Raw genomic sequence first — 24,393 nt, forward strand, 5'->3', positions numbered from 1 at the left:
GCTGTCTCCATCTGCACCTTCAACATATAAATTTATCAAGGGGTGCTCCAAGGAACCCATCACTGCATAAGACAGGAAACTGAATTCAGAAGCATCCTACTTAAATATGGACGCTAGCAAATAATCAGATTTTCATGATAGGTGCCAATCGGAAAGGTTAGTTTAGAAAATGAGAGCATTGAAGAACATCAAAACAACACAATGTGCACTGACTCAATAATGCAATATCTAATCTAATGTCAAGAACACAAAGGTAAAAATGTCTTGACGTGCAATTGATTCTTAAGCCCTAAACAGAGAAAGAACATTAATTTATGTGGTTCAATAATCGGTTCTCACCTAAAGTACCGCCACCAGCAGTTGATATTTCCAAGCTATCATTTCCACTTCCACGGCCCATATGATATGCCACCATCAACACAGATGTCATCGTAACAGCCCATTCCACCCCTACCACCATGTCCACCACCACTACCAAGACCATTGCTCAAGACATCTCCTTGACCTAAACCACCATGGCAGCCTACAGAAATATCAAATCCTGGAATGTTAAGATAGATGGGTAGCCTGGCTTAATCACATGCATCTTAATGCAATTCTTCAAGCACAATAATTTATTAACTCCAGAATGGTGAAGAACATCAAATATTTTGTATATGGAGAGAATTTCCTCGGGCGCTCGTGATATAGAGGACATTTTGCATGACAGTAAGAATATTACCCATTTCGGATGTGCTTATAACTCCACTAGGCTGGACGTTGATGGTTCTGGCTCTATGGAAATGGACAACAGAGCCTTCAACAAATCCCTCAACAAGGATATCCTCAACACGACATATCTAAGTAACAATACAAAATCATTAAAAAAATCTATACCAGCAGAAAAATAACCTCATGACACCAAAGCAGAAGATAATGCAGTGGGTTTCAAAGTTCAAACTAATAGTATTAAAATCTTTTTACGCTCTTATCGGTAAAGATCAAAGAAGAGTTCAGGTTACAATCTTCAGGTGGATAAAGCAGCTCACTGGGACAATCTTGTGAGTGACAATAAAGTTTTGGCGCCCTGAAGAACAAAAGCTTTTATTTTTCAATCAAAATGTAACACCATGCCTAATGTTACTTGAATAGGAAGAGCCAGAACTTACACGGCCTCATCTGAGGAATTCTTCATGGGACCACGCGGAACAGATCCAGGTCCAATCTTCATCACAACATGAGAGAAAGGTTAGTTTGCATTACAAGTGAAGGATAAAGATTATCAAGCAATGTTATAGCGTCAAACAGCATAGAGGACAACTTTTTTATATTTCTATTGAGACAGTCTCATACTAAGAATCAGGACGACAACCCATCTAGACCATTAGCTTTTCGAGTTCAGAACATGAGTAACAAAATGAGTAGATGAATAAAATACTCCATACATTGATGCTATAAAATAGTGATAAAACTAGCCGTTGAGCTTCTATGCAGTCACCTGGTCCAGTCAAATTCAATAAACCTTGGCCATGAACTCCTAAGTTTGCATTTGAATGAATAACAGATGAGTTCTGTCAAACAAAGAGTAGAAAAGTAATCCATGCATGGATATCAAGACCATGACACTATAAGTAATGGACAGAGTACTCACCCTGAGGACTATGAGATTACTAGCCTCAAGTGACGATGTCTCGACAGTCTCATCCCCACCACCATCTATTAACATCTTTGAGTTCCACATTAGAAACATTTTAACTGACATGCGAAGAGCCCCATAAACCTAGAAAGGAGTTAGACATTCAAGTATACATTTAATATCAAATGTAGAAACTCAATTACAAGAGAATGAAAATTTTCACCATAAGCTATGCATTCCTCCATGATATGGTGGTAGAGGTGGCTGCTAAATATTTCAAAAACTTTTATCTCGGAAATACATGGAAGCAGCAGCACCTGCATTTTCAGGGCAACCAACACTGCTTCCACCTGCACCATAAGATATTAAAGAGAAATTAAACAGGATCGATTCTCAGTGCTTAAAGACAAATATGGTTGTAGAGCATACCATATACAGAAATGACAGGGTCATCATGCCTGCTAAAAATATCTACAGAAATTCTGCCACCACCACCTCCAGCAAAACCACTACCCCCACAAGCACTTATGATGCCACTTCCGGTCCTGCACTTTCCAAGGAATAACATGGTTAAGTCGACTGAGATCCAGGTCTTCCTGTTAGCCTGAGACAAAGCATAAAGCTATCTAAAGTAGAGAAGACTACAGGTTCATGAATATTTTTTTGATTTCCTTCCATTATAAGACTATTAATATTATTAAATTATTACAAAACTTAAGGACAGAAAGAATGCAGTATTTGCAACAGCTAGATGGAAAATATTAGGCTTGTGATAAACAATCTTGAATAACCACCCAGGTGCGTGATCCGTTGCTAACTTTTCTTAACTCATCAATGCAATCTATTAAAAATGTAAACACGATGATAGTGAAATGTCAGCATAAACTTAAGTTGATATTTTAATACATTATGTTGACATTGATATTAAAATATCAACATAGTTTATTAAAATGTCAATACAAATATGTGTTGATATTTTAATGTGATCTTGTTTACATTTTTAATACATTACATTGATAAGTTAACAATTTAAGAAAAGTTAGCATTTTAACACACTCCTAAACACTCATCATCTATCTTCTACGTCTGGGCATTTAACTTTCACAAATAAAGAAAAAAAGGGTGGAAAGAAAATGGATCTTGTACAAACTTAGTAGAACGGATATCGTATAAACTTAGTAATATATGTTACCCCATTCACCCATAAAAAACAATCTAATAAATGATTGATAAAGATTTTAATTAAAATTGGTAAAAATATGAGAAAGAAAACCATAAAAAAAAGTTCAATAGATGGAAGGTAAAGATTTTAATTAAATTTGATAAATATATGAGAGAAAAATAGATTAAGTAGGTAAGTATGAGTGAGAAATATAATATATGAATAAAAATGAGTAATTAATTAGAGATAATTTTTTATTTTTATTATGAGACTAATTTCGGTGGACGGAAGAAGAAGTATTACACTATACTGCTTCTGTCAACCATGTAAGGGTGTCCACAATAAGAAGACCATGCCCAAACCCAAGCCACAAAAACTTGTCTACGGTCACAAAAACTTATCCATTGCCACAAAAAAACTTGTCCACCCTAATAGTGGACAAGCTACAACCACAAATCTAATTATTTTTTCAATTGTTGGTATATTTTAATTTAATTAGAATAAAAATTATCGGACTATAATAATTAGAAAAGACGCATAATTTATAAAAAAAAATATACAAAGTGAAAATTAGGGTGTAAAATGTGTGTGAGGTGAAAATGTATTTATAAAATTTTTTCAAAAATATTAAAAAAAATTAAATTAAAACTTGGGCAGAGCTGTGGGTCTCGACCGCCACAATAGGGCGCCGCCCTCGCCAGCCGAGTCCGAGCCAACTAGTTGGCGCGCCCATGGTCGCCCCCCCCCCCCACGCGGCCCTCCGTGTCCTCAGCTATAGGGAGTCGCTGCCCGGCCAAGCCCCCGCGGCTCCCTATTGTGGACACTCTAAAGAGTAATTTTGTCATTTTGAGTTGTCTACGATTTAAAAAATTATATTGTACTGTTTTTTTTACTTTTGGTATGCAGACCTCATATTCCATTTTTTTTTATTCACAGTCCATTATAAAACTAATACTATTAAAAATGGGTACCACATTTCACTTATTTTCTTCATTTACTTTTTATTTTTATAAAGTTAAACAATTTCTAAAAACTCATACCAAGTTAAAGTAACTCTTTAAATGGTGAACATAGGGAAGAGAGTATATAATATCAAAATGAAGGTCGAGATTAAACAAAAACAAATGGATAGTGTAGATCTAGGTTTTTATGTGTTCATTATACACGTTTGGGGATGTGATCAATTGCTAACTCTCCCTAAATTGCTAACTACAACTAATTAGAGATCATATGATGAGACAGAGGGAGTATTTGAGGGACGGAGGGAGTATATGTTATGTTGACATATTATGAAAGCTATATTGACATTTACTTTTTTATGAAAAATATGGAAATTCAAGAATTTTTTTCAAATTTTGACATCAAAACATATGCAAGTGAGATCTCGCTAGATCCTTATAAAATTATCTTTAATTTAATATATGTTGTGTGAAAAATAATTTAAATTGAGATAGTTATATGCATTGAAAATTGTGAGATATTTTTTAAAGGTTAGTTACAACTATTTTGTTGTTAATTGACATAAATACCCTAATTGACATTTTTTGTTCGCTATTTTGATATCTGGAATTGAATGATCAAACTCTTGATTTGAGGATCTAATGTCTATCATTTAGTTGCAGTTAGCAATTTATGGGTGAGTTAGCAATATAACACACCCCTATACGCATGAATATGGCATTGAGAGTATATGATGATCCGACTAACAATTACTAGTACTATATTAGTATTAATTATATATACACTTAAAAATCTCAAAAAAATTCAAAAAACAAAAATCTTATATAACTCTCTCGATTTTAATAATTTTTTCACATACTATAGTATCAAATTTCAATTGCATACATTCGGAGAAAGAAATTTCTATGAAATGTAGTTTGCATATACTAATAACGACATTCGGTATAATGTTCTTCATCGCATTGTCAATGTGCACAATGACCTAAATGCAATGTGTATAATACAAAAAATGTGAAGTGTTTTCGAATCTGCAAGCAATTGTGATTTAATAAAATTTGTTGTAATAAAAAAATTTAAAAAATTTAAAAAATAAAATAAAATTTGTTGTAATAGTGTAATGAACCAAATGCATGTCATGAGTATATGCCCAAAAAAATTTGTATTTTCGAATTGAAAGTGACATGTGTCATTAAAGATTTGAAAAATCAACATCATTAACAATGTATCGAACTCATTATCTATAGGCTCCGATATGTAGATCCATATACAATTTGAAAAGGTTTGCATTTTGAATGGGCCCATAGCTAAAAAAATTGTGTTTGGTCGATTTCAGTCTGGCTTAATCTGATTTGGTCACTGGAAGAAGATACAAGTAGAAGTAAGAAGGGACTTAAATTTCATGTTATCATGTTTTTGGACCATATTTGGTAGTAGTATAAATTTTATTTGTAGATCGCAAGTCATGGTGGAAACAAAGAGAAAATAGTTATTCCTTTCCTTTTCAAACACGAAATAGAACAAAAAACCATAGAATCCCCTCTGTCATTAAGAATGGTTATGTGGTGGTGGAGTTTCTATTATTAGAATGGCAGCAAACAAAACACCCACCATAAACATAATTTCTTCTATAATCATCCTTTTTATACAAGAAATATATAAATCTTCAACAAACTCATATATTTATGACAAGAACTAACTACTAAGATATACATAGTAGTCCAAAATTTTGAGAGATTCCTCATTCCTCAGCTTTGTAAGAGCAGCCCTCTCTATTCTTCTTATCCACTCTTTGCTCACACTGAAACGCCTCCCTATTTCCTCCAGAGATTTGCATTGACTCTTACCTAGTCCGAATCTTAGGATTATTACCTCTCTCTCTCTTGAATCCAACCCATGGAGAAGTGTGTGCACATCCTTGATCATATGCTGTCTGAAAACCGCTTCTTCGGGGGTCATTGTCGATGTATCTGGTATGATCTCCTGCAAGATAGCCACGAAAAGATGTCAGAGAACCAATAATCGATGTCAACTGAGCCAATTGGGTTCTTTTCTTCGAGCCAACTTTGTCTGGCTAGATCGATATCGTTAAAAGTAACAAACTGGCTCATCCACGAATGAAATGTATGGCGATAAACATGAACGAACCAAGATTACGAGCTTTGGCCATTACCATATACTTAGTGCTGGTGGATTCCCCTATTTTTTCATTGATTGATCCCACAACCCTGAGGCATTTGCTAGCTGAGACGATTTTAGCTACGGTGAGACCAGTGAACTTGGCGATTTCACAGTCATCTGGATACTTTCCATTGCTCGTACGAAGGGACTTCCTTGCTTTCTGTACTTGATTTATGGCCTTGCTCAAAGTGCACTGCAACAGAAATATAAAGAAGTGAAATTATGGATTCTGCTCAACATAGAATGGATGAAAACGTAGTCAACTAACGGGACATACAGGGATACGGACTCCTCTAGCATGTCTCGCCACCAATGTTGACATCGATTTCCTGATCCAATACTGGACGTAGGTCGAGAATTTGTAGCCTCTTGATTGATCAAATCTCTCTGCACCTTGCAAGACACCTATTCTCCCTGCCTGTAGACCAACACGATTACAGAGTCAAAGTTGGATACGACAATGAAAACCAATTCCATGACCTAGCATTCGCTATATGTTTCTCATCAGCATATCAGATAAAGCACAAAAAAATTGAATTCTACAAGTAGTTATAGCATGTATACTTTCAAGGTGCAACAAAGCCTTGACATTAACAGAGAAGATAGTAATCCATCACCAATAATAATCACATTCAATAGCAATGGTTTACATATCGGTAAATAAGTCTGACAACCTTTCCTTATGTTCGGTTTCTTGTGTTATACACGAATGTTCTCTGATAAAAATAAGGATAAATAGTCAAATCTATCCCAAACGATCACATTTATTTTCAAATCTATCAACCAATCATCGACTTTGGCCCATTAATACCCAAACTATGAGAAAAGAAATTATGCAGATCTATCTTCGAACAATTATTCTACTTCCAAGCTAAGTAGGATCATTGAGCATATTCGCCACCACAGCAAGAATTTCGGATAACTTTTGTGCAACTATTAATCCATACTCAGTTCGCGAAGATTCCACTTGGCTTTCAAGTACATCGGCATAGTTTCCCATAGATTCGACTATTTACCTAAAAATTATAAAGAAGAAAGTGAAAAGGAGGAACCTGAATCAGATCTTCAAATGCTACTCCAAGTCCCCAGTAATTTCTTGCAATAAACAAAACCAAGGAGCGCGTGCTTCTTAAAAGCTCGTCTCTACAAAGCCATCCATAATGCAACTGACGTTGCAGCTCGCTCTTCTCAACTCCGGCAGCTTCGGCCCAGCTACTCATGCTAGGGATTTTACCGGTATCCTTTTCCAGTATCACCCTCAGCTTTTCCAATTCTGCAACCATCTATAATATAATAACATTAACTTAACTATGAGACAAATATTTTTTTTCTCAAATGAGCCGAAAGCGCTTCTTGCAAAACAGAAATTGAAACAACCTTAACTCCACCTGACATCTCTGCCTCGTTCCTAGCAATCTTGAGCTTTTTGTTTTTGGATCTCGAGTTTCTTCTAGCAGGGGCAAATTTAGCTTTATGGAGATCATTTGAAGGCAATTCTTGCAAAATAGCACTTTCCTTCTCCAACGATCTGTTTCTTCTCAATTTTCTGAGTTCTTTTTTCCCAGATTGAACAATCACCTTCCCTGTACGATTCTCCACAGAGTCATTTACCTTGGACTCGTCAACATTCTCAGTTGGAGCCTTAGACAAATCAAAAGAGGTTGAGGATTTTATGGTCCTTGATAGAAACGAACTGAATAATCTTAGAGCACCGAGTCTTTCTAATTGCTCCAGAATATCTCGTTCCAACCTTACCACGTCAGAATCAGCAAACATGTACTCCAACACATCGAGATTCTTCATCAACAATCTGTACTGTGATGTTTGCATTGCTCGTGCGGTGGTAAGGGAGACAGACTCATCCTCTTTCCTAGAAATCTGAGTGTCGTTATCAAGTAACCTGTATACACTACTATCTCCGGAGCCCTTTCCAAGTCCCACCTGAGTGAATAGATACGAAAGTGAGCAAAAGAGTGTTAAAGACAACAATGGACACAAATCTGTAAAAACATGTGTAAGATATTGCTTGGTTATGCAAAAAGGACTAAAAGCAAACAAAAAACAACCTTTAATTCTCTAGTTTCCAAGAAATACTTCTCCAAGAGCTGATGGGAAGACAAGGAAGCTTGTGCCTTGGAAGTATCGTTTTGAGTTTCGGCCTCGCCATATAGGACAGAAGCTGCAGACACTCTCGCCATAATATATGAATTATCCCTGCCTCTAACTGCATTATAGGACAAGGAGAAGAGTTTAGAACTTCATGATTATTGTGTGTTTATGCATGCTGGCATGTAACGCCCTCAGTAAAAAGAGAGGGGAGAAAAATAGGAAAGCGAAACGAGTTTTAGATGCATAGATTTAAGCCTGTCGTGAAAAGTGTAAATGATACTATTTCAGCCCCAAGAAAGTGACAGATTTATTCTGCTCTAAACAACCCAAACCAAAGTAGTTCGGGTTCCCTCTTACTATTATAAAGGGTAGAATTACTCAGGTGTTATGTCTAAAGTAATTTAATTTCAGGAAAAAAATAATAACTTAGTGATAATATTGACATCACTTGAAGTTTCTTTCCATTTCTTCTACTTTTATGAGGTGATTAAAGTGAGCCTTATCAGCTCAGAGAGTCATAAACATTAACAGAAGAAAGAAATGCTTCTTGCAGCATAGAATCAAAACAAAAGCATGAGAGCAGAGCAGCTTATCAGAATCTCAGGGATAAACCCTCACTGAATGACTAAGGGATAGAAAACAGACTATTTTTCAGGATACGGGATACACATTTTGAGAAAACAAGATGTCTCCTATATAAGAGCGTTGGAACTAGAAAATCACGTTGGAAGGGCTCCACTGTCCTTCTAAACTGAGACGGCAGTTATTGCAAAATAGTTCGACACCCCTACATGAATATATAACAGTTTTTGTGTTTAGGGAGCTTCAGCCTGCCCTACCATTGTCATAACCACTACAAGCTATGACCTGAATAGCCCTTTGCCGAGTCGAAAACAAGAAGTTCAGCTAATGTCACAATCTTGTCATCACAATTCACAAAGAGGTAAAGCCTTCTTCATACACAATCTTGAACCTAGAATGCAGTGCATTAGTCTATGAATCAATCTTAACCCAACAAAATTATTTCAGTTTATAGCCTTGATCCTCTTGGAAATATTACTTGTGTTTTTCTCATTAATCATGTCATAAATGAACAATTTATCCCAAGCCGTCGCATAAACTACCTAAGCTCATCTTTTCCAATTATAATAATAAAAACATTTGTTGAAGCAGAATCACTAAACATAAGACAAACCAAACCAATATAAATCAATAGTAATATATAAAAATAAATCTAAATTGGAGAAGTGATGAGACTCACAAGAATATGAAGAAGGCAAAGATGAAGAACTTGTGGAGAGAGGCGACTGAACTGAGAGACCGCCCCATTTGATGTTTAGCCTAAAACCCATCAGCACAAATCGTTTCTTGAAAGCAAGAAACAGAGGGGAAATAGAGTAAGCATCAAATATTTATTTATTGATAATGAAAAATGATGAGTAGCAGAGAGAGAGATCAGAGATGTCTCAGCCACTGGTTCCCCATCTCAAGCATGGGGCAGTTCCATTTCACACGTTTACTTCCGCTTTTACAAAAAATAGTCAGAATTTAAATAATACTCGTACTCACAAAAGAATAACGTTTGATATTTAATTTAGGGATTTGGGCGATCAAATTTTAAGTGTTTCGGTTATTTTGGTTAAAGCAGCTCGAAGGTCTGACCAAATTATTTTTATACAATGGAGTTAAAGTAAATTTAAAGTTATGAGAGGAACGAGAGATATTTTGTAGAGCAAATGGATTAATTAATATGCTAACAAAAATATATTCGCAGAAATTATAAATTGATTATAAAGATATAGAGCATAGATATAAGATACCATCCCTTTCACTAGAGCCAGAGGTATCAAAGTCATTGGAATGAGTACTAACCCACCCCTCCTATTATTTTTTTGCCGGCCTATTTTCTTTCCAGTTACTCGCAATTCTATTTTCCGATCCCTCCCAAATTATTCATACTATTTCATTGTAAATACTACTCTCCCGTCCCCAAAGAATATACACTTTGAGTTCAGCATGAGTTTTAATACAAAACTCTTTGCATGTGCTTGAATTGATGCTCTTGTTTTGGGATGTCAATAGATGAGGAATTGGGATTTCAATTTCAACATCAAGCATTCATTCATATGGAATTTGATCGCATCAACAGCAGTTCTCTTCGCGTGTGCTTGAATTGGTGCTCTTGATTTGGGATGTCGATGGATGAGGAATGGGGATTTCAATTTCAACATCAAGCATTCATTCATAGGCACAAACAACATCATCAACTAATTCTTCTTTCAGGTAAATTTTCACAATACTTCATCTGGTCCTGTTACTACTACAAGTTTGACGCTTCATTAAACAATGCTCAAGTTCAGGTATAGGCATGATTTGATACATATGACCTAGAATCTTTTACAATTAGATAGCTAGAAATTATTTGGACTAGAAGATCAAGAATATGTAGATTTGATACATTTATGCAATTATGTAGATTGTAGAATATGCTGGCAATCCTTCATGGATGGCCTATTTGAAGGTGACTTAGCAGTGTACAAAACAACCCTAGACGAAAAACAGTTATGATTTGGTTCAAGTAGGTGGAGTCCTTGATCTCATCATCCAGTGCTTCAATAATGGCGTTTGTATCTCTTGACTGCAGGTGTGCCCTTTGTGCTAGGTTCATATGATCTCCATAAGTAACAGCCTCTCTTCTTGTAGTCAGTTCGAGTAGAACCACTCCGAAGCTATAAACATCTGTCTTTCTGTTCACTTTTGTTGTGTAGGAATACTCTGCGAATAATGGTTCACAAGTTTTGTCAATGTGTTTAAAACAAGAAGTCACATAAGGGACAGTTTGGTAGAGAAGAGAAATAAACGAAACATGGTTTACAAGTTTTGTCAATGTATTAAGAGCATGGTTTACAAGTTGGTAGGGAAGATAAATAAACAAGAAATCACTTACGGGGCAGTTTGTCAATGTATAGATATGTTATCTGTCTTACCAAACTGTCCTAAAGATAATGAGGGTTAGTAAGTATAATTCATGCCGGGGGCAATGTAGCCAAATGTTCCTGCTATACTTGATGCTATTTCTGTATCTCCGTGCCTGCTAAGCAATTTTGATAGTCCGAAATCTGCTATTTTTGCATTGAATTCTGAGTCCAGTAGTATATTCCTCGACTTGATATCCCGGTGAATGATAGTTGTGGAACAATCATGGTGCATATAGGAAAGTCCTTGTGCCACTCCAATGGCAATATGCAGCCGCATCGGCCATTCCAGTTTCGTGACTGAACTAGTACCAACTGGTGATATTTCCCTGTTTTTTCCATGCAGCCAGTGATGAAGGCTCTTGTTCTCGACATATTGGTACACAAGAAGCTTCAAGTCGTTGCTCGAGAGATAGCAGAAAAGCTTTACTATATTGTTGTGCCATATAGTCCCCAGTGTCTTGATCTCTGCCAGGAATTCCTTCTCAAGCCCACAGTCTGATTTTCTGGGATTTACAATACTCTCGACAGCAACGTGATTGCTTCCTTCGTTCATGGACACTCGATACACTTTTCCTGCTCCCCCATACCCGATGAGATTTTCATCTGTCAAACTTGACAATATTTCTGTTTTATTGAACTTCAGCCTATCAAATATAATCATCTTCCATTCGTCTTCTTCATTCGTCTCCCATTCGTACCCTTTCTTAGGCCAACATTTTCTTACCAAGTAGTAAAGTATTGCAAATCCTACAACCACACAACAAACTACCATTGCTATCATTATTGCAAATTGGCTCTTTGATGGACATTGCAGATATTCCCGAATTTGATTACCAGAGCACAAGCTTGGAGTGCAACTTGGTAGACCCTCGATCCGGTTATCAGAACATAGATTGAAAGAGTCAAATCAATTCTCATGAAAGAACTCATTCACAATCTCATATCCCACCTTCCCAGAGAATTTGTTAGAGCAGAGGCGGACTGCTGTCATGGACCTCAGATGAACCACGCTTTCCACATCTCCAGATAACTCGTTATCAGACAAATCAAAGGTATGTATCCTCGTTAGATCAGTTATACTTTTCGGAACTGTGCCATGTAGGTTGTTGTGAGTAAGATTTAGCACTTCCAGTCTGTAAACTTGCACTTGTTCTGGCAGTTTCCCAGAGAGGGCATTGTAACCAAGAGACAAATACTCAAGCAAACGCAATTGGAACAAATCTGTTGGGATTGTCCCATTTAGAAAATTCTCCTAAAAATCCAAGAATTTGAGCCTGGACAACTTTATTATATCATCAGGGATCGATCCATTCAAGTTATTGTGAGAGAGATCAAGAACCTCTAACCTTAATGCTTCTATTTGTGTTGGTATCGTCCCGACCAATCTGTTTCCATGCAGCCATAATGGCTGAGCAGCTCGACTGGGATTATCCCAGACAGTTCTTTCATGGACAAGTCCAAGCTCACTAGTTTTGAGCAGTTGCTGAGGCAGACAGGTATGTCTCCATACAAGAAATTTCGAGAAATATCGAATGAAACGATGTTTTTGAGCAAACAAACCTTAGGTGGAATTGTTCCTCTAATGTTCTTCTCTGCTAATGTCAGACCGGTGACTGAACCAAACACACAATCAACTTCAGGCCAGGCGCACATAAATGAAGTCGAATTCCACAGTTGAAGTGATGGGGGACTGCCCCAATGCTGTTTCAATCAACTTTAATGTGTTAAGATCATTGTAACCACTTGCTTAAGTTTAAGTAAAGAACTCAAGTCAATGAAAAAAGAAGCAATGCAAGTGCAGTCCTACCCCAGTCATCAGTTAAGATTTTTTTTCTTTCTTATTCATATTCAAATGGTTTTAATTTTCTTCATATTTTTTTCAAAATTCTACCACTCCTCTCAATTTGTTATATCCCCCCAAATTCAAATACTATGGATGTGAACAACTAAGTACTAACTCAGAGAAGTTGAGTATCGTAAACAATCCACCCTTCTTTAAAGTGTCTATTGACTAGGCCCACTTGACGTTTGTCAGTTCTAATAGTTGATTGCGAATTACGCGCACAATACACCAAAGAAGAAATCATACAGATATTCAGAGTCTATATGGATATCAACAAAGTTCTGATCATCGTCGACAACCAACAAAATCGAAGATGTTTTGTGAAAAAATTGATAATGGGTACAACAAGGTACGCCTAAAAATTGAAGGTATCCATCGTGATTTATGAACAAAATATCGTCTTTTAGTACTGTTAAAAAATAATAATATTTTAATAAAATAAGAAAATAAAAGAATTTAAAGGATAATACTAAATTTATTTTAATAAAATAGTCATTTTGAACATAATTAAAAGACACATTTTGTAAATCGATGAGACTACCGAGAAAAATTAAACTTCATGATTTAATATTCTAATTTTAAAGGTCATCATGAGATAATCAAAATTTGACCAAACTTCGTTATTTAAATGACTATTATCCCCAATCTAGATTACAAAATTAAGGATAGAGCAAAGTTACCTAAAGTTGGTCAAGTACCATCTCAGCTAACGATAGTTCTTAAAAATCCATCACAATTCACAAGATGGACTTCCTAGTCCTTAACCTTGAAAGGCTCGTAGGTCATGAGCGCCTTACCGAGCCCTTGTAGCGAGCCACAGGTCGCGGCCACGGCAACGAGAAAGCACATTGAGTTGATGAGTTGGAGGCCGAGCCACCTCCGGGTCCACCTCCCAACCCTATTCTTGGCAATGTACATTTCTATGGGGAAATACACTGTCAAAGGCCAATACCCTAATGCTCCTAGCAAAGCTAATACATCATTGAAAAAGGGCATTAACAACGCAATAAACGTTGCAAATATCACAAACAAACTTCTCCATATCAATCTAAAAAGGTTGAGGCTAATCACAAGCCTTTGCTTTTTGTCAAGGCTTATGGTGTACTCTCTCGTCACCACCTCCGACTCCGGCCACTTCCTCCTCGCCCACGACTCCACAACGCTGTAAATCGGTTGAGCAAATACCTAACATGAAAAGGGATAAATATGCGTAAATGAAAAACCATTATTAATCCTCTTTGAAAAAAAATAAACATTTTAGAAAGGAGAATGATCATATTTCATATTATTGTACCTGATATGCTCCAATTAGGTGTAGCACAATGCAGGCGTTGGCGATGTCTACGAGCCAGAAGGGCTCGTAGAATCCGAAGCCCGTTAGTAGATTCCCGGGTGCATCGGTGCCAAATGCAGCGTAACCGAAGCAGCCACACATCATGTAGAAAGCTGTAGTAGTTGCCACAGCAACAAGATTGGCCTTCTTCATCACTTGGTTTTCAGGAGGGCTTTCTTTTAGTGTATCCTATATAATTAATTATGCAAACATTTTTATTTCAATGTTGAGTTGTCTTAATCTCTGATATAATGAAACATATCCTTTTCTAATATACCTGAATTTCAACCAAGATTTGTGAATAAGTGTAAGCAAAAGCAATATCACCAAAGGCTCTAAACATCCTCCAAATCTTCTCAGCTGCTGTTAGACCGGCCCCGATTTCTACACCAGTGAGCAAGGTTCTTCCCCCATGCCCTGCTCGTGCCAAGAAACTCCATTAACATAATATTTTCAAATAAACGAGGCGCTAATCAACGATCAATATCAAAGTTTTAGTTCATTCACTAGAAAACAGAACTATCACCTGAAACAACTTTTGCAAAGGCGAGGCCAGCGCCTATAGACGCGTAAGCAAAGGACATGACAGCTGCAACGACAGAGAGCATCGACAGCTTATGGAAGTTGGGGATTTGAGACAAGAAAATCTCAAGAACTCCCATTCCTATCATGTATGGATTGTGAGAAACACTGCAAGAAGCCTCATGGCCTCGGCTATGAAAGCAATCCGATTTCTGGATAGCACTGAAACACGCCAAAACATTAAAACATCGTCTAATGAAGATCAACACCATCTCACGACAGATTTTAGATGAACTTTTAAGCATACTTACGCCATGCTTATCGATGCAGTGATGGTGTATCCGACCACCATCCCCATTAAGTTCACATATTGAACCGTTGCACAAAACATATACATCACCCGGCCTAAAAAATCATCAAACATAATGTAAGTTTGAAGAGTTTCAAAATAAAACAAGAATTAAACTATATATAGTGTTGTGATTATCGTTGTTTTCGTTACCAAGGTTGTTCTTGACGACTTCCTTGTAAGTATAGTTGCGTTTCCCGGTAAGTGGGGATCGATAGCAATCTGCAAGGAGGCTAGAGGTGTATATTGTGATACCGGAGAAGATGACAAGAGTCGCAACGCCGATAATCCACCCAAGCTGTGCAACACCCCATGCTAGTGACAGAACTCCAGAACCTATGATTCCTGTAATAATATGTGCACTTGCAGTCCAAACGTTTCCTATTTCGACATCACAAAGGTATGTTATTCCAACTGTTATGTATAAAGCATATGTAATAATATGTGTACTTACAGTCCAAGTTATTCCTATTTAGACAACACAAAAGTGTAATTTCAAGTCTTATGCATTTGCAAACTTCTTTTTGAATCTTGAATCTTGAATCTTGAATTTTGAGTAAAATTCAAAATTAGTCAATGGAAAATGAGGTTCGCAAGTTTTAAGTCTATGAATTTAGAAAAAATATCACGAAGTCTCTGGAAAATCATTAAACACATTAGGTCCTTTTTCACTTATTTTTCCCATTTTACCCCTGAACTCCAATAGGGCATACTTTATCTTACTTTTTTGATATTTTAGGAATTCAAATATACCATTATATATTATTTTTAGTTTTAATTTATATAAAAATACAATGTGCATATAAAAAGATAATAAGTAAAAAATAAGCATTACATTTTTAAAGAATACTACTACATATATTTATATATTATATATTATGTACATAATATTTCTATAATATAGAAAACATAATTTCTTTAAAATTGTATAACAGACTAAAATTTTAAAAAAAAATTATAATATTATTTTAATAGACTAAAAATTAAGTTATTTATTGGTTAAAATATTAAAAAATTACATATAATACTATTATTGTAGTATTTTATATATGTCCAAATAATAATAATAAAAATAAATATATTGCATTAATTGTGTATATATATCAATATATTAGCAAAAGTAACAATTATAATATAATAATAACAACAACAACACTACTACTAATAATTTCTTATTATTAGTATAAATTTGTTGTTTATACGCCTAAAAATATGTAAATAAATATAGGAATAGTTTCTAAAAATGTAATGTGTATTATCTATGTATATTATATTTTATATAAATTATAAATTTAAAAAATAATATGTACTGTGAGATTTGAATTCTTAAAATATCAATGAATTTAGATTAAATAAGCTCTCAAGGAATTAGGAACAAATTGAGAAAAAATAAGTTTAGAAGGACCTAAAATGTGATTAATGATTTTGAAGAGATATGCGGTGATATATTTTTCAAATTCAAAGACCTAAAACGTGCGAACCTCATTTTCTAGGGACCAATTTTGAAGTTCACTCTTAAATCTTTCATAATTTACAGGCATCATGGATTAGTAGACTTCTTTTTTATTCTTGCATTTTATGGAAGACTTTGAGGCATGCAGTCTGAATTTTGAGATTTAACACACAGCAGAAAATAAATACACTACTAAATTTGCAATCTAATCTACTGATATGTCACATTACATAAAAATTAGGCAGCCATCTTCACTTATCCTAAATAAACATATGAATCTAAAAAAATGTGCTGAAAGCCAATAAATGAAGAAAGTAACAACATAAACTCAAACAGATATAGCAACATATCAAACTATTCCCACTTTTTCTTACTATCATTAATTCATTTAAATGTGAAGATCTTCATGAAAACAGTTCAAGCAAGCAAGCAAATGTAATTCATTTTGATAATGATTTTGACCTGTTCTCTTAGGCTTCCCATCATCATCAAACTCTTTATTTCCATCTTTCTGAATTCCCAAACCAGATTCAGAGCTCTCAACTTGAAAAATCTGATCTCCAAATCCCTGCATTATAAACTTCTAACCTGCACTAAATTAACTAAGCTTTTTTAGTATGCTTTTGCTATAAATTTGGATACAAGATCACTAAATCATGCTGGTTTAAATCTGAATGAAGGCAAGAGTTAAAGAGGTGGCTTTCTTATTATAAACTTCACTTTGTTTTACAAGGGGAAGCTCAATAGTTGACTAACTTCTCTGCTGTTGTTTGATTATAATTTATGACTGCAGAGTCAAAGGTGTGGTGAGACAAGTGTGAAAAGCACATATGATATTTACTGATCATTTCCTTATTTTAAAAGAGGAAAAGAGTTTTAAATGTACTCCAACTACCTATATTTATTAACTAACTCCAGAGAAAAGAAGTGGACTATATATTTTAATAATTACCTGCATTAAATACTGCATAATGACATTCTTTTCTTATATATTTTCAGCCATACAAGTTTAATATTCGTATAGGTGCAACTGTAAACCATTTCCAAGAAAGCTAATGAAAATAAATGCTAAATTTTGATTCTCAGTATATCTAGAGCAAATATTATATTTCCTGGTTTCCTAAATATAAAAATTCTTTTTTTAAGTCTTTTTTTTAAATAGATTTTTAAAAAAAAAAATTCTTTCTATTTAATAACGTGAGAATACTCTCTAATAATACACTTTTTTTCTATCTCTCATACTTTATTAATTTTATATTAGAACTTATACAGTATTACTTTTAAAAAATTCTATTTTTAAGAAATGAAAAGAGTGACTGAGTAAAACTATCTTTACACCTGTGGATGTTCCTTCCTTGGATTTCTTGCATTATTTTTTCTTATTCTTCTGTAATTTTTTGGTTCATCCATCTTTTGCACCCAAAGGACTATTTACTTTCTTTCAGACAGTGAAAATACCTTAAAATGTGGATATGAGATCATAAAAAAACTTCCAAGGGGAAGCAACAAAATAACCTTATCAAACACTAATCTCATATAAACTATTTTACTAATCAAAAAGTTAGATGAGAATAACTCAATAATTGATTAATCTATTTTGTGATATTAGAATGTAACTACATTAAAATTGTTTTTCAGTCAAGCACTAATGTAATTTGAATTTTTTCCTAATCAAATAGTTGGACGAGGACAATTAAATATTGGTCTATCTAATTTATGATATTAGAACTTAACCACAATCAAATATTTATACTCAAACACTATCTCTCGTTAGAAATTTTTTATCAATAAAATAATTGGATGAGAATATTTAAGCGATTGATCTATCTATTTTGTGATATTAGAAATTAACCACATTCAAATGATTGTGAAATACTAATGTCATTAGATACTTTCTCCATCTTAATATAATTATTAAGTCGTATTCATTTTTGGATCGTCCAAAAGTAGCCGAGCTGTTTCTTTTTTTGACATAAATTTTGTTCTGTTTTTCTCTCTTATACAATTAATTCATTTGGCATATCTCATATTTGGAAATTTTAATACTGAAAGCATATTTTTAAAAAGATTATTAGCCCAACTATGACTTGGTTAGTGAAGCCCATTTACACCTTCAGCCCGATTTCCAGCCCGATTCACCAACGACGGATCTTCATCCTTCCCGCTTCAACTCTAAAATCAGACAACTCTCCTCCTTTCTTCTCCATGTTTTCTCGCCGGTTCACAGCGCTGCCGTCGCCGCTGCCTCGCTGAAAGCGGTCGCCGGTGTTCTCTCATGCTTGACTTCCATTGGGAAACGTATTGTTATTTTTTGGCTTTTCTGGAATGAGCCAGCAACTCTCTTTTTCGACTCTAATCGAGAATGACTCAGTACATGCCCCTTTTCAAGGCTTGCACCAGCTTAAGATCACTCACACAATTGCACGCACATCTAATCGTGACGGGTCTCCACAGGGATGTTCTCGCGTCGACTAAACTCATTGAGGCATATTCACAAACAGGTTCGATGCAGCCTTCAACGCTGCTATTCGACTCCTTCCCTAACCCGGATGCGTTCATGTGGGGAGTTATGATCAAATGCAATGTGTGGAACGGTTTATTTCGAGAAGCTATTTATGTCTATCAGCGTATGCTGGATAGTTGGGTGAAGCTGAACCACTTCATTTTCCCTTCCGTTTTGAGGGCTTGCTCGGGTATGAATGATTTGAGAACGGGGGAGAAGGTCCATGGAAGGATCTTGAAATCAGGGTGTGAGTCTGATCCTGTGATTGAGACCTCACTATTGAGTGTTTACGGTGAATTGGGGTGTTTGTCCAGTGCAAGGAAGGTGTTTGATGAAATGCCGATTAGAGATTCGGTGTCGTGGAGCTCGATTATGTCTAACCACGTACGTAATGGGGAGGCAAGTGAGGGACTGGGGATTTTTAGGGAGATGGTGAGTGAGGGCGTGGAGATTGATTCTGTGACCATGCTAAGTGTAGTTGAGGCTTGTGGTGAGTTGGGATTATGGAGATTCGGTAAATCATGTCATAGTTTTGTGGTGAGAAGGGATATAGGAAGTGATCGTGAAGCATTGTGGAGCTCCCTGGTTTCAATGTATGGGAAATTCGGGGACTTATATAGCGCTGACAGGTTGTTCTTTTGCAGTGAATTTCATCGAGGTGTTATTCAGTGGACGGCTCTGATGTCGTGCTACAATCAGAACGGATACTATTTGGAAGCATTGTGGACTTTTGTTCAAATGTTGCAGTCTGGAGTGGACGGTAACCATGTTTCTTTCATGAATGCCGTGTGTTCTTGTTCTCGACTAGGATGGCTTAGAGAAGGGAAATCAGTTCATGGATATGTTTTGAGGAATAATATTGAGCTTGATAGAGATTTTCTTAGGTCCTCAGTGATTGATCTGTATGCTAGCTGTGGCAACTTAGCTTATGCTTGTCGGGTCTTTGATACTGCTCGATATAAGCATTTGGTCTTGTGGAATATTCTCATATCAGGTTTTGTCAGGGAGCACAAGGCAGAGAAGGCTCTATCACTTTTTGTTGGAATGTTGGTTCAAGGAATATTACCAGATTCGTTTTCCTTGTCCCCTGCTCTGTCGGCTTGTGGAATGATCGAGCTCTCAGAAATGGGATGTCAGATTCATTGTCTTATCATCAAGAGTTACCTCCCAGATGAGTTTGTTGAGAATGCCTTGATTGACATGTATTCCAAATGTGGGTTCATAAACTCCGCATTTAAAATATTCTGCGACGTTCAACAAGAAAGTGTTGTAGCTTGGAATTCTATGATGTGTGGGTTCTCTCAAAATGGTTGCTCTAATGAGGCTCTAACTCTCTTTGATGAAATGTATGCAACGTATCATGACATGGATGAAGTGACCTTTTTGAGCGCGGTTCAAGCTTGCTCGAATCTTGGTTACATTGATAAGGGGAGATGGATTCATCATAAGCTCATTACTTTTGGTGTTGATAAAGATATGTATGTTGATACGGCATTGGTGAACATGTATGCTCGCTGTGGAGACCTTCATATGGCTCGGAGAGTTTTTGATAGCATGACTGAGTGGAGTGTTGTGTCTTGGAGTTCCATGATCGGGGGTTATGCAATGCACGGCCATGTTGATGATTCGATACTGTTGGTTAATAGAATGGTGGAATTGGGAATAAAACCAAATGAAATCACTTTTATGAATATTCTCTCAGCTTGCAGTCACGCTGGATATGTCGAAAAGGGGAAGTTTTACTTTAACTCAATGGTTAGGGATTTTGGAATCACGCCTAGTTCTGAGCATTACGGTGTTTTGGTTGATCTGCTGAGTCGAGGTGGCGATCTTAGTGGAGCGTATGAGGTCATTCGCTCCATGCCCTTCCCTGCAGATGCTAGCATTTGGGGTGCGTTGGTGAACGGGTGTAGGATCCATCGACGGATGGATTTTCTGGATAGCATTAAAGAAGACGTTTTGGAGATGGATTCGGATGATTCGGGGTTTTACACACTGTTGTCTAATGTATGTCAAGAAGAGGGTAAATGGGATGATAGCTCAATGGTGAAGGCAAAAATGAGAAATCTAGCTGTTAAAAAGGTCCATGGCTATAGCATGATTGAGATTGATCCTCGCTTGTACAGTACTTGAGAAATTTTAATTCTTATAGGTTGCAACTGTAAACCATTTCCAAGAAAGCTAATGAAAATAAAATCCCAATTTTGATTGTTAGTAGTAGGGGTGGCGAAATGGGTTACCCGTACCCGATTTCAGCTAAATTTGTTGTCCCAATGCCCGCCCTGCAATATAACGGGATTACCCGATACCCGTGTCGGGTTTCCCGTATCCGACATTGCGGGTACCCGTACCCAACCCGAAACTAGTGCTTCTAACTATAATCATGCAGAAAGTGTTTCGAACCAAAAGTTGAGTTCATAAAATTAATTTTATATTTATGCTTCAAGTTTTCGTCAGTACTTGCTGCGTCAATGCAACTCCGTAAGTCTTCTTCTACTATTGCAATTTTATACAAGTGGATGAATTTTGAGATTGTTGGTGACTTGCTGTAATGTGATTTAATTTGCTCTTCAATCTTCAATTCTTGATGTAAAATTTCTAACTATGAACTATTCAAAAGAAGGTGATTTCTAATCTCTCTTGAAAATGTTTCAAAAGAATTCTTAAATTCTATAAAGTATTAAAAGACGGGTATTATCGGGACTAACGGGTATACCCGTGCGGGTAGCGGGGCGGGATACCCTGCGGGTATCAGATCGAGATGGAAATTACCCATTACCCGCTACCCATTTTGCCACCCCTAGTTAGTAGCATATACATTATACAGTATCTCTTTTGCCAAATCCCTTCATCATTTGTACTCGAAGGATGGAGGAGTTGGAGAATCAAAGCTCTCCAACACCTTCGTCTTACTTGCATCGCTAGGCGCCGTCTCTTCCTTCTTACTTCCAAGCCATGAAGAAGAAGATGGTTATGACGACGACGAAGAAGATCCCTCACCCAAGCCACCAACGCTCACTGAAGGTCGACCAGGCGTTTTCCCGGGGTATCCAGCCAAAATCGGAACAGGCTCCTCCATGGGAGGTAAGTTCTGCGGTGCACTCATCACCTTGTTCAAGCTCCCACAATCAAAGCAAGTAAACAATGCTGACCGAGAGGCAGCACCCATTCCCTGGCGCATCTGCAGGAATCCCCCCGTTGCTGCACCTGCTATGATCGAGTTCCAAGGATCCTCCTTCTGCCGCATGTACACCACTGTGCAGTCGAAGGTGGAAAAGAGCCCACCCCACACTTCGAAACTGCCACCAACACGAGGAGCATTCATGCGAACTTCTTGAGAGCCCCCGGCCAGACGCTCGCCTTTAGGAGAGTTGTAGGCTCCCTTCAAGAAATGGAAGGCTGCGCCACCAACCGCCCCCATCCCAAATGCCCCACCTATGTCATCCAGGTCCCAGGATATGATCCGGACAAGGCTCTCTAGATGTTTCCGGCGTTCCCATGGATCAAACCTCGTGGGGCAAAGGCACACAAATAAACTATTCCTGGTGAATCAAATGAACTTGATCACATCCCCTAACACAAATTAACAACTCCCAAGAATAATGCATATATGCTTGATTCAATAATTGAATTATATGTAAATATCAATTCTACACAACAAAGATCCAGCTACTATTCCATTAAAATTCATTAATCACCATTCACCACACACATACACAGATTATGGTATAAATTACTTGAGTTACAATTCAATTGGTGATCGATTGAGTGAATCCCCAAACAAAGTACTCCCTCCGTCCCCGATTAATTGTCACTCTTTTCCATTTCGGTCTGTCCCTCAACTTCATTTTTACCATAAATGGTAAGTAGGTCTCATATTCCACTAACTACCTCCACTCACATTTTATTATAAAGCCAATATAAAAAAGTGGGTCCACATTCCATTAATTTTTTCAACCAACTTTGCTTTACATTTCTTAAAACCCGTGACCGGTCAAAGAGTGATAATTAATCGGGGGACGGAGGGAGTAATACATATCCAGTTCGGTAAAATCATGGCATTCAAAGTAGTATGGTATCCATTTCTCTCGAAATCTTTCAGCAATATTGAAACACATAACGAGCTGAAGAAACAACTACATAAGAAAAACCTAAACACTAATATTGTGGAGTGAAGAAATCCAACATATTTGATAGTATCACAGAGAAATTCCAGTCTACCGATTAATTCTCCGAGAATTTATTCTAAAAAAATGCAGCAAAAGATAAATAACACGTCGTGAACTAAAACAGAATGCATTTGTTAAATTCTCTAAATTCTGTCTCACGTCGACTTGGTGAAGATCTCATTATCTACCTCACGAGTGGAAGACCGATGTCCTTTCCGGCCCGCACGTGAGGGGGCGTGTTAAATTCTTAAATTCTGTCCCACATCAACTTGGTGAAGATCCCATTTAATCTATATAAGTGTGGATAACCCTCCCCTTATGAGACCTTTTAAGGGGTGAGTGGTCCATTTCTAATATGGTATTAGAGCGGACCCAAGTCGATGATAGATTATATCTCTTTATATCCTAGCTCACCTATATAAGTGTGGACCGATGTCCTTTCCGGCCTGTCTCTTCTGTCTCACATCGACTTGGTGAAGATCTCATCTAATCTTCACCTAATCTATATAAGTGTGGACAGATGTCCTTTTCGGCCCACATCGATGATGGGGCGTGTTAAATTCTCTAAATTCTGTTATCACATCTAATCTATATAAGTGTGGATAACCCTCCCCCTCTGTCATCCCATCTAATTTATATAAGTGTGGATAACCCTCCCTCTGTCATTCCATTTAATTTAAATAAGTGTGGATAACCCTCCCCATTTAAGGGGTGTGTGACTCATTTCTAATAGTATTTTTAAATTATGCACCGGTGATTGAAGAGCGAGAAAAACAAAAGAAAGAGCTGGAACTATGATTTACCTTCGTTTCCTGGGTTTTTGTGGATGACACTAGAAAGAGGGAAATCCGATGTGACTTGTCAGTTGCGAGAGAGGAGATTTTGTAACTAATTTCTTTTAAATAATTGGGTTTAACTGTAATTGGAATTGGGCTCTACAAATAATAATTGAGTTATTATTGTGCTTCTCCATCCCTTTTAAGTTGCTTTGTTTATTTATTTAGGCGGTGTTCGGTTTCTTAGATAAAATAGTACTAAGATACTAGGATAGGGTTAGTGATATTATTTTAATCATATAGGGTTAGCTATGACTAATTATCTCATGATTATCATCTACGAATGAGTTGTAGTATTGAATCTCATTAACCAAACACACTACATATTTAATCTCGGGATACAATTTTACAAACCGAACATTAGCGTCAGTAAATACTGATTT

At 36.5% G+C, this 24,393-nt stretch overlaps 5 protein-coding genes and 1 pseudogene across 6 annotated transcripts; 1 reads left to right on the plus strand and 5 right to left on the minus strand.

Annotated features, from left to right (window-relative positions):
• Positions 1 to 5,347: 5,347 nt before the first annotated feature.
• LOC121782091 (RNA polymerase sigma factor sigC-like) lies at positions 5,348 to 9,544 on the minus strand. Of its 2 annotated transcripts, none has more exons than XM_042179801.1 (7): positions 9,286 to 9,544; positions 7,982 to 8,139; positions 7,304 to 7,856; positions 6,968 to 7,188; positions 6,193 to 6,333; positions 5,908 to 6,108; positions 5,348 to 5,717 (listed from the first exon to the last, which is right to left on the minus strand). In XM_042179801.1, exons 1-7 carry the CDS (start codon positions 9,374 to 9,376, stop codon positions 5,430 to 5,432), a joined length of 1,653 nt encoding a protein of 550 aa, XP_042035735.1. In that variant the 5' UTR covers positions 9,377 to 9,544; the 3' UTR covers positions 5,348 to 5,429. The 2 variants fall into 2 exon arrangements, with proteins under 2 accessions (XP_042035735.1, XP_042035734.1); XM_042179800.1 differs by having other exon boundaries at positions 6,968 to 7,198; positions 7,293 to 7,856; positions 9,286 to 9,543.
• Positions 9,545 to 11,036: 1,492 nt separating this feature from the next.
• Positions 11,037 to 11,783, minus strand: LOC121782109 (leucine-rich repeat receptor-like kinase protein SUNN). Its single transcript, XM_042179825.1, has one exon. It carries the CDS (start codon positions 11,781 to 11,783, stop codon positions 11,037 to 11,039), a length of 747 nt encoding a protein of 248 aa, XP_042035759.1.
• A 126-nt stretch (positions 11,784 to 11,909) lies between these two features.
• LOC121781642 (receptor-like protein 46) lies at positions 11,910 to 12,818 on the minus strand. The gene is made up of 4 exons (XM_042179360.1): positions 12,810 to 12,818; positions 12,563 to 12,703; positions 12,342 to 12,485; positions 11,910 to 12,254 (listed from the first exon to the last, which is right to left on the minus strand). The coding sequence occupies exons 1-4, from the start codon at positions 12,816 to 12,818 to the stop codon at positions 11,910 to 11,912; spliced, it is 639 nt and encodes a 212-aa protein (XP_042035294.1).
• Positions 12,819 to 13,408: 590 nt separating this feature from the next.
• On the minus strand, positions 13,409 to 17,307 carry LOC121782095 (amino acid permease 8-like). The gene is made up of 7 exons (XM_042179803.1): positions 16,965 to 17,307; positions 15,203 to 15,430; positions 15,012 to 15,105; positions 14,705 to 14,922; positions 14,456 to 14,595; positions 14,140 to 14,367; positions 13,409 to 14,030 (listed from the first exon to the last, which is right to left on the minus strand). The coding sequence occupies exons 1-7, from the start codon at positions 17,074 to 17,076 to the stop codon at positions 13,599 to 13,601; spliced, it is 1,452 nt and encodes a 483-aa protein (XP_042035737.1). The 5' UTR covers positions 17,077 to 17,307; the 3' UTR covers positions 13,409 to 13,598.
• A 1,313-nt stretch (positions 17,308 to 18,620) lies between these two features.
• LOC121782086 (putative pentatricopeptide repeat-containing protein At1g69350, mitochondrial) lies at positions 18,621 to 21,195 on the plus strand. The gene has a single exon (XM_042179794.1). The coding sequence runs from the start codon at positions 18,865 to 18,867 to the stop codon at positions 21,136 to 21,138; it is 2,274 nt and encodes a 757-aa protein (XP_042035728.1). The 5' UTR covers positions 18,621 to 18,864; the 3' UTR covers positions 21,139 to 21,195.
• A 595-nt stretch (positions 21,196 to 21,790) lies between these two features.
• LOC121782114 lies at positions 21,791 to 22,505 on the minus strand (annotated as a pseudogene).
• Between the last annotated feature and the right edge of the window lie 1,888 nt (positions 22,506 to 24,393).

The sequence above is a fragment of the Salvia splendens genome, chromosome 20 (assembly GCF_004379255.2).
Source record: "Salvia splendens isolate huo1 chromosome 20, SspV2, whole genome shotgun sequence".
Taxonomy (NCBI): domain Eukaryota; kingdom Viridiplantae; phylum Streptophyta; class Magnoliopsida; order Lamiales; family Lamiaceae; genus Salvia; species Salvia splendens.